At 42.8% G+C, this 10766-nt stretch overlaps 1 protein-coding gene across 1 annotated transcript; it reads left to right on the top strand.

Annotated features, from left to right (window-relative positions):
- The first annotated feature begins 465 nt into the window (after positions 1-465).
- Positions 466-7239, top strand: lyar (Ly1 antibody reactive homolog (mouse)). Its single transcript, XM_080529348.1, has 8 exons — positions 466-1012; positions 1107-1221; positions 1344-1451; positions 2045-2128; positions 3442-3781; positions 4381-4446; positions 6644-6729; positions 7007-7239. The coding sequence occupies exons 1-8, from the start codon at positions 891-893 to the stop codon at positions 7142-7144; spliced, it is 1059 nt and encodes a 352-aa protein (XP_080385474.1). The 5' UTR covers positions 466-890; the 3' UTR covers positions 7145-7239.
- The last annotated feature ends 3527 nt before the right edge of the window (positions 7240-10766 follow it).

Raw genomic sequence — 10766 nt, 5'->3', positions numbered from 1 at the left:
TGTCTCCACAACTCACCTCTCCTGTTTGGATGATCAGCCACTTTCTACTTACTGCTGCTTCACTTCCTGGCTTGGCTTGCACCAAGCCAACAAGTCAACACATCTATGAGACTCAACGGAACTGCTTTTATGATAGTGCTACATAAGTACACCTCTAGAAACATCTTACATGTTTTGATGATAGAGTTAGTCAACAATACGACGGACTGGGACAGGGAGACACTCGGAACGAGTATTGTTGCTCTCGTCTTCGGAATGTAAACAACGTAACACTTCCTTTCGAAAACAATCACGTGTGTTTTGAAAACTTCGCGGGGAGGTATTCCATCAACGTCGCTAAAACTACCCAGGATTATCTCGCGAGCTAAAAGAGAATCCAGCCTTATTTCGGCAACTGTCGCGAGACTTACCAAAATAAGCCTGGATTTTCATTTCGCAACGTTGATGGAATACCCCCCAAGAAGGAAGAAACTGACGAACGTAGCAACACATGGATAGCTAGTTGAAAGATCTATAATTACGTTATTAACGCCTTACCTATGGGAATGATACTTCTCAGATGGTAGCGTTAGGGTTTTGAATAACGCTGTACAGTTTGCTGCCTTGGCCTGGCCTTATAACTTGGCTACTTTGGCTGATGTTAGCTTTCTACCATTGCCGCATGTGTCTTAGTTTGGAAAGCACATTTAGCAAACCAGCAATTTGTCATCCGCCGGTTTTGAACTCGCAAGTAGCTAAAGCTCGCTAATTTTAAAAGTTAAGTACGGCTACATTTAACGATATCTCCAAATCGTATTTAATGCCACATTTCATTTGGCTGTAGCTAGGTACCATTTAGTCAACTAACTAAGATTTCAACCAAAGCCTCTTTAACTAGCCTCTGATTCAACATGGTGTTTTTCACGTGTAACGCGTGTGGAGAATCCCTGAAGAAAGCACAAGTCGATAAACACGTGAATATGTGCCGTGGGTGTCAAGTTCTCTCATGTATAGACTGCGGGAAAGACTTCTGGTGAGTGGTCAACATCATGGTTGTTTAGTTACTGTATAGAAGATGCTTTAGTCATCACCTTTTTCGTGTGTCCTAATCCCTTATCCTCAAACAGGGGTAACGACTATAAGGAACATGTCAAATGCATCACCGAGGATCAGAAGTACGGGGGCAAAGGATATGAGGCCAAGTCAAATAAAGGCGATGTCAAACAGCAACAGTGGATTCAGGTAAATGAAACGATCTATGATCTGTTTTCCCCCCTATAATGTATGATAACATACAGTGTACAGATGAACTAATGGAAGTTAACTAAACAAAAGATAAACGAACTCATTTGTTCCCCCTCTAGAAAATTCAAGACGCCATCAATAAACCAGGAATCAGTGCCAAGTTGAAGGATGTGCTCAACCAAGTCAGTTCCTATGATAATGTTCCACGAAAGAAGGCAAAGTTCCAGGTAAGCCTGTCGGATATTGTTTGGCATCTGTTCTCTCATCGTTTTATGCTTGAGCAAGACATGCTTGTCTTCTTGTCTATAGCCTGGTCTTGTTGTAAGTAGTGCAGACCATTAGGTGTCATTCTGATGTTGGCTGCTGTCTTTCCTGGACATACTTTACATGGAACAATATATAGCCAGAATACACAGAGCTAAGGAAAGGACAATTCAAACATGGACCTCTGCAATATCAGAGATAAAACAGTTGATGGAGTGACTGTGTTCGTAAACTGTGTTGTATGTGGATGTAACCTGTAAATATTGTACTGTTATGATTTTATGATATACCAAATATAGTGTAGAAGAACTATGGGGGGGGGGGGGGGGGGGGGGGGAAGGGATGTTATCGCCATGGGGGGGGGGGGGGGGGGGGTTACTCATGTGTTTATAGTGGGGGGGGGGGGGGGGGGGTAAGATAAAGGGGAAAAGTCAGGACAGACACTTATTTTGTTTGGTGTTATAATTGTGAGTTTTTCATGTGTACTGTTTTGTAATAAATAATTTATTACAAAGAAAGGTGTCATTCTGATGTTCTCGCATGTTTCCCTACTCAGAACTGGATGAGGAACAGCCTGAAAATCCACCAATCTAATCTGCATGACGAGGTTTGGGACATCTGTTCAGCAGCATCCAGCAGCGTGAGTAGACTGATGTTTTGATGGGGAGGGTCCGTTGATTGGACTGATGTGACGGGTCAAAGCGTAGCTCTGATGCAACACTCCATCTCATTTCATGAGTGTTGTTGTAGTGGCTTGCCGGAGGTCGCGACTTAATTAAACCACGAGTGCCCTTGCCTGTTTCGGCATCACTTATCCCAGTTTTGAAAGTATCCACATACTCTCCCTCATTAGAGAGGCATAATCAATCCCAATTGCTTGCACATTGCATATACCTCCTTTTATATAGCCACTATTTCTACATTTGTACATACCATACTGTAACTGTACATAGCTCATAACTGTATATAGCTCTACCATACTGTACCCATCACTATCACTGTCATGTTTTTATATCACTATTTGCACGTCTGGTTAGATGCTAAATTGCATTTTGTTGTCTGGTACTTGTACTTGTGGATGGACTTGGAGATATCTGGGATGTTATGTTGTTCCACGCTGGGAGGTACCTGGGAGATCGCTGGGAGGTACGCTGGGAGGTACGCTGGGAGATACCTGGGAGATACGCTGGGAGGTACGCTGGGAGGTACCTGGGAGGTACCTGGGAGATACCTGGGAGGTACGCTGGGAGATACCTGGGAGGTACGCTGGGAGATATCTGGGAGGTACCTGGGAGATATCTGGGAGGTACGCTTGGAGGTATGCTGGGAGATACCTGGGAGATATCTGGGAGGTAAGCTGGGAGATATCTGGGAGGTACGCTGGGAGATACCTGGGAGATAACTGGGAGATACCTGGGAGGTACGCTGGGAGATACCTGAGAGGTATGATGGGAGATACCTGGGAGGTACGCTGGGAGATACCTGGGAGGTACGCTGGGAGATACCTGGGAGGTACGCTGGGAGGTACGCTGGGAGATACCTGGGAGGTACGATGGGAGGTACGCTGGGAGATACCTGGGAGATACGCTGGGAGATACCTGGGAGGTACGGTGGGAGGTACCTGGGAGATACCTGGGAGGTACGCTGGGAGATACCTGGGAGATACCTGGGAGATACCTGGGAGGTACCTGGGCGGTACGCTGGGAGATACCTGGGAGGTACCTGGGCGGTACGCTGGGAGATACCTGGGCGGTACGCTGGGAGGTACCTGGGAGATACGCTGGTAGCCTACAGGATGTTTGGGAACTGAGCCACAAGAACTGTGGGGATGCATTGGGAGATACCTGGGAGGGATGCATTGTCGGGTGCATCTTAAATATGATTAATATTATGATTGAGTCTTGTTCAATAAGAATATTTGAATCTAAACATGCACCCGAAACCCCTAACCAGGCAGAGGAGTCCAAGCAGCCAGCAGCTGACAGCAAGGCCGAGACTAACGGGAGCCAACAGCCACATCAGAACGGCGCCTCAGAGGAGCCGGCCCCTGGCAAGAAGAAACTTAACAAGCGGGAACGCAAAGAGGCCAGGCAGATGAAGAGCGGGAAAAAAGTGAAAGGTCCGCAGAACGGTAGCACAGACGACCAGCAGGAAGAGGAGACCGGCACAGAGACACGGAAGGAGAAGAAAAGGAAGAGGAGCTCTGAGCAGGACGGAGAGCAGAATGAGAATGAGGCAGAAGATCAGGCAACCACCAAGAAGGGCAAGAAAAGTAAAAACAACAGTTCAGAGGGTAACAGTAATTGTCACCATGTTTTTCTTATCAAGTGATTGTGTGTTTCTACTGTTGGCAAGTGAGACGACTACAGCAACTCTTGCTACTTACAACTGTGTTCAGCTTCTCCTGTGTATTGTGTTGGATACTGTTTGATAACCCAGGTTGTGGGTGACCCGTCCTCTACAAACGGTGTTACTATTGACCCAGCAACCAGGGACAGATGGCAACTGTGACATGCAACTGTGACAAGTCGTGAGTTTAGAATTATAAGGTTCTATCTCCGTTTAGGGTAGTTCAGAGATATTGAGCGTCAAAGTTTTTACATTCCATTATGTTCTGTGAGATGGAACCTTTGTATTTTATCAATTACTAACTCAAAAATGTCAACATTTAAAAGAATAACACCACACAGACATTAATAAACACCTAATGGATCAGATTATGTAAAAAAACAAAATGTTGACAAAAATGGAGATAGACCCTTATAATTCTAACGTCACGATGTGACATGTTTTAAAGCCGGTTGTTTGCTGTGCTGTTGAAAATGAAAAAAAATACAAATACTTGAGACATTGCGACCCCTTACTTCCCTTTTGCCATTTTTGCCCTACCAGATGACCCAATCAGAGAGGCCGCAGAGGACGAGGCGGGGGAAGCTGAGGAGGGAGCAGGGTCCAAAGGTACCGTAGTTCTGAGGACGTTGGCTGTGTTAGTTTTTGTCTTCATGCACTTTTTACATTAGGGCTTTTTATTGATGTTTTAGTGATTCTGTACCTCAAAGCTAAATCATCTATTTACGATTTGTGGCCAATAGGGGGTAGTATTGCTGCATGTAAATGACAAACGTTGCTGGAAGGTGAACGTGACTTTGGAAATAGTGACTAATTCATATCCAACATGTATCTATTTTATTAAATACATTTTCACAATTCCAGACATTTAATCCTAGTAAAAAAAAATCCCTGTCTAAGGAGTTAAGATCTACTTTATTACTTTATTTTAAGAATGTGAAATGTCAGAATAATAGTAGAGAAAATTATTTATTTCAGCTTTTATTTATTTCATAACATCCCCAATGGGTCAGAAGTTTACATACACTTCAGTCAGTATTTGATAGCATTGCTTTTAAATTGTTTAACTTGGGTCAAATGTTTTCGGTAGCCTTCCACAAGCTTCCCACAATAAGTTGTTGGAATTTTGGCCCATTCCTCCTGACAGAACTGGTGTAACTGAGTCAGGCTTGTAGGCCTCCTTGCTCGCACACGCTTTTTCAGTTCTGCCCACACATTTTCTATAGGACTGAGGTCAGGTTTTTGTGATGGCCACTCCAATACCTTCACTGTGTCCTTAAGCCATTTTGTCCATTTGTGAAGCTTTAACTTCCTGCCCGATGTCTTCAGATTTAGTTTCAATACATCCACATGATTTTCCTCATGATTCCATATATTTAGTGAAGTGCACCAGTCCCTCCTGCAGCAAAGCCCCCCCACAACATGATGCTGCCCCCCCGTGCTTCACGGTGTGGATGGTGTTCTTCGGCTTGCAAGCCTCCCCCTTTTTCCTCCAAACATAACGATGGTCATTATGGCTAAACAGTTCAACATTTTGTTTCATCAGACCAAAGGACATTTCTCCAAAAAGTAAAGTCTTTGTCCCCATGTGTAGTTGCAAACTGCCGTCTGGCTTTTTTATGGCGGTTTTGGAGCAGTGGCTTCTTCCTGGCTGAGCGGCCTTTCAGGTCATGTCTATATAGGACTCGTTTAGCTGTGAAAGTAGATACTTTTGTACCTGTTTCCTCCAGCATCGTCACAAGTTCTTTGCTGTTGTTCTGGGATTGATTTTAACTTTTCGCACCAAAGTAGGTTCATCTCTAGGAGACGGAACGTGTCTCCTTCCTGCACAGTATGACGGCGCTGTTGTCCAGTAGTAGTGACATCACAGTAGCAGCAGACAGTTAATCTCTAGGAGACGGAACGCGTCTCCTTCCTGCACAGTATGACGGCGGCGTTGTCCATTTCTTGTGTCATGCATGCAAAGTAGATGTCCTAACCGACTTGTCATAACTGTAGTTTGTTAACATGAAATCTGTTGTGGCTGTCGAGTTGTTTTAATGACTTCAACCTAAGTGTATGTAAACATCCGACTTCAACTGTACATATAAAAACACAGATATGGTATATACATATTCTGTACATTGAGAAACACTACAGGAATTGAGTGCTCCCAAAAAGAATCCAAGGGAAGTTGTATAACGTATTCAGTGAGATAATTATGTAATGTAGAATGTAATGAAAAACCCAGTCCCTCTCTGTTTTTGAGACTGCAAGGATAGATGGGCAATGTCTGGGCGGGGCACTAGGACTAATCCTGTCACAACAGACAAAGGCAGGCGAACACAACTGAAACTACTTGACTTCATCATCTTTTTCCCATTTGATATAAGTGCAGAAACGGTTACATTCACCACGAACAATTGTAATGGGCACCGTGTTTTAAGAAATGCTGTGAACCAATGGTAATTAGAGAGTATAAAAGTAGGGCAGATTTCTTGCATTACAAAAGTTATTCATGTCCTCGGAGACAGGGTGGTGCTTCATGTCTGTGTTCATTGTCATTGTCTGTGTCCCTCAGAGCTGAGCTGAGATGAATTGTCCTCAGGGTTTGAAAGAACATGGCTCTTTAATTGTTTTTCAGTATCCATTATAAGGCAACAAACACCCAGAAAACCATAAATCTTCTTTACAAAAGAGACCTGTTCCAAAGATGACAGCAAACAGACTTCAGCAGTGATAAGCCCATAAAACATGAAGTTACACAATCACTGTTAACTCCAAGCTCAATGCGTGTTTGCTGATAATGGTCTTGTTTGACACCCAGGTAAATTCAACTGGAAGGGAACAATAAAGGCGGTCTTGAGACAATCTCCTGAAGAGGGGATCCCGGTGAAAAAACTCAGGAAAAAGGTAGGCCAATCACCAACTGATATTGATTATATGTTTTCTTTTTTTATTGAATCCATTTAGCAGAATGCATCACACAAATGGTTAGAGGTCAGTGTTTTTGGACAACCCCCCTTTAATTCCATCTTTGACAGAGATCGTTCTGATAAACCTACAAGAGTAGCTTGTACTGCTGTTTTACTGTATGCCCCTCTGGCTACAGTAGTGGTATTACATGGTGTAATAAAGTAGTTGTTGTCATTTGTCATTCATGGCACAATTCATCATTTGTTCCCTTCAGGTTTTGGCAGCCTACTACTCATTCTCTGGGCAAGGAAATTTCAAATCAGAAGCGGACCTGCTCGCAACCTTCAACAAGAAGATTACAGGCAACCCCAAGTTTAGGGTATTGAAAGAAAAAGTTAGACTTGTAAAGTAGACTTGTAAATTCCACAACTCATCGTCCTCTATGGTCTTGTCAATTTTTTTGTAAAGATTACATAATCTCGAAGATTAAATAATTTCTAATACCAATTATGATGTGAGACTCTGGTCAATGGATGCCTGTGTTTTCTAACTGTTGTAGAAGGCCACAGGTGATGCTGGTGTTTTACTCTAACCACTTAAATGATTAATTACACCTAAGCAGTCAGTTATAATTTTATGATCAAGATATGTTGGCAGATAATGGTCTTCCACCAAGAAAGTTGTGTTTTTCTTTTGATCTATAAAGTAGTATTTAAAAGTATTTTCACACATGATCCCTTTCAGACAATCTTTGAACTCAGGCTGGTTCACAAAAATGGTCATGGGTATGTGAATGTTTTAAATGACCCCCTCTGAAGCCACCTGAGTTGAGACCATCTAGGGAGGTAGTCTGGTTCGGTTCACTTCAGATCCTTGGTGCAGGTTGCTTTTTTGGAGGCAATGAGAGTGCACTCCCATTCTGCTTTTCATTGGAACCGCTCTTTTCAGGTAGTATTGGTTTTTTACCAAAAAAACTGCCCTTTAACTGTATACTGCAGTAGATGCCCAAAGCACCCTTGTGTGAAAATTAAAAGATTATGGAGGAAATAATTCCTTGGTCAGCATAAGACGGTTCCGCTTTTTACTTGGAAGGGATGTTAGAAATGTATCTGCTTAATGGTTGTTTTGTTCATGGTGACATTGTCTGCACCCTGTTAAATACAGTAGGTGGAAGAGCAAGACATAGCTAGTTCTCTTTGTGCCATATGGATGATATATGGCAGTCGTGGAGGATACCAACTCCGCTTCACATTCCATCCTGCAGTAAGGCTGGGAAATGGTACCTTATCTCCGGGATTGGATGTTGAGGGGGGGGAGGAGGGAAGGGGAGAGGTGCACCTAAGGTGAATTTGACTCTCACACGGGACGGGGCTAATGCACATTCCTCGGCACTCTGAACGGGGTTCACTTGGCTGGGTACACAGAAGCTCCATAGAATCAAGGCATTGGTGTCAGCCTCAGGTGAAGTTTTAATGCTCTCTGATTTTCCATTGCTAGAAAGAGCAGCCTGTTACTCCACGTGCACACTTGCTACACACACACTTGCTACACACACACACACACACACACACACACACACACACACACTCTCTCTGGGAGATGCTGGAGGAAATCTCTCCAGCTTTATGAAGCCCTGCTAATCCCACAGAGTTTAACACTGATCCTCATTCATCACCGTGCTTACCTGTAATTGTATATTGCATACTTTGGGTATTAGCAAAGCTGTTACTCAAGTTTGCAAGTATTAAAATTGTGTTTTCTGGCTTGCAGTAAAATGATGATTTTTCAAGTCAGACCACACAGAATACTCAGAGCAGTATGAGATATCTTAGTAATACTCAGAGCAGTATGAGATATCTTAGTAATACTAATTGTTCCTGTTGCTAGACAGAATAACTTTTAGGACGTCAACGAACTAGTATACTAAAGCATTTGGTGTGGCAAGATTAACTGAGCTTCTGGCAGATGGTGCAGCAGAAATTATTAATAATACTGTACTGGTTCTGCTGACTCCACCAAGTATTGTGGGGGTGGTCATCTTTGGATTTCAGTCAATGATGTACTGTATACACCTGTATGTATACATGTTAATTCAACATATTTCTATTGCAGCTATTCACATGACATTTAGACCAAACATCAGTATTAACTCAAATAAAGCTACGCGGCTAAAGGAACTGTAACACTCCAATCCATACAAAAAATTGAAAGAAGGGGGGAATGACACAGGAAAGAGGTATTGAACACGCTAACTGAAAGTAATCTCAGTGATCAAGTCTGATTTTGGCCCATTCTTCAACACAGACAATCTTTCAATTTTGAAGATTGTGGGGGGCTTGCTGGTGAATCTTGATCTTCAATTTCTTCCTCAATTTTTCTATTGAATTTAAGTCTGGCGATTGACTAGGCCAGTCCAACACATTTATTTTCTTCCTCTTAAACCCATTGCAGTACGTTTTGGATCGTTGTCCTGCTGGAAGATCCACCCGCGTCTCATCCTCATCATCCTGGTGGATGGCAACAGATTCTTTTCAAGAATTACATGTCTCCATTCATATTCCCTTCGATAATTTGGAATCCACCAGTACCATGTGATGAGAAACAGCCATACCATGATGATTCCACCTCCAAACTACTGTAGGTGTGGTCTTTTTAGGATCATATGCAGAGCCATTTCTCCTCCAAACAAGGTTAGATTTTTGTCTCATCTGACCAGACTACATCCTCCCAGTAATCTATGGGCTTCTCTAAATGTTCTGTATGCAATTTCAAATGAGCTTCAACATGCCTTTTCTTCAGTAATGGAGTCTTCCAGGGTGACGGCAAATGGAGACCGTGGTGGTGGTGTGCATTGCCTATTGTTTCCTGCTTCCAGGCCTTTCTGGAGCTCTGCTCGAGTGGTCCTTGGCTCTTGAGCTGCTCTTCTGGCTAACTTCCTGACTGCCCATTCAGAAATCTTGGGAGGAGCTCCAGTGCGTGGCCAGTTGATGGTCGAGTGATGTTCCTTCCACTTGCAGATAATGGCCCCAATGGTGCTTACAGGAACATTTAGGAGTTGAGAAATCCATCTGTAACCAGTACCGTTACTGTTAGGGATGTCCCGATCCCATTTTTTCACTACCGATACCGATACCGATACCTGGGCTTCAGGTATCTGCGATACCGATATCAATCCGATATTTGTATTTATTGTTTTACTCCTGAATAATAACAAATACTTCCCCAGTATATAGTCCACAACAGCAGTTGGCTATTAAAGACTGCCAGCCTTTATTCAAGCAACAAAAACAGTACTCTGCAGTACTCAGTGACCAACTGGTTTAAAGTTAAAACAATTTAAACAGCAGCATTCAGCATTGTAGAAAAAAAAAGAGTTACTGTCTGATTTCTAGTTGTAGTGCCTTCATGTTTTTATTCTATTTATCTTCTCTTACAAATGGCAAATCAATTATAGCACCCTTTTTAAAAGTGTAGCCTAGTGACGCTGCTGGTGAGACCAAAAACCAGTCGCAGAATCAAAGGGGTGTCAACAATATCTGGTTTTCGTTTTTTTCATAACAGGCAACATTTTAAAGTACCACTCGATATAATATACAACAGTTTAACGATCACTAAATACTTATAATCTGTGGGTTGGATTCACTGTTGCCAGAGGCTACCGGTAAGTGACACCTGGCTTGTAAACATTCTTTCGTTTTAGAACGAAACGTTAGCCGCTAGCTGTTAGCAGCGTTTTTAGCAGTTTTGTAGCAAAACATTGATACAAACAAACATTCAAATACTCGTGTCGTCTTGACTTTTTTTTCCGATTTCAATGTATGACGCATCATTTGAAAGCTTACCATCTGTAGTTTCAGACTGTGTAAACAACCGAAAAAATACGTAAGCAAATGGTTTATGATTTCACCAATCATGACATTGTCAGACTCATTACACACAGGTAGCTACTAGCCAACTCTCATGCCCGTGACCACTGACTACTACTGTTGTCATCACGTGAGTGACACGCCGGATCGCGAGCCCCAGATCGCTGC

The sequence above is a fragment of the Nansenia antarctica genome, assembly GCF_963989245.1.
Source record: "Nansenia antarctica genome assembly, chromosome: 4".
In the NCBI taxonomy this organism is placed as follows: domain Eukaryota; kingdom Metazoa; phylum Chordata; class Actinopteri; order Argentiniformes; family Microstomatidae; genus Nansenia; species Nansenia antarctica.
This window is presented reverse-complemented; position numbering and strand designations above follow the sequence as displayed.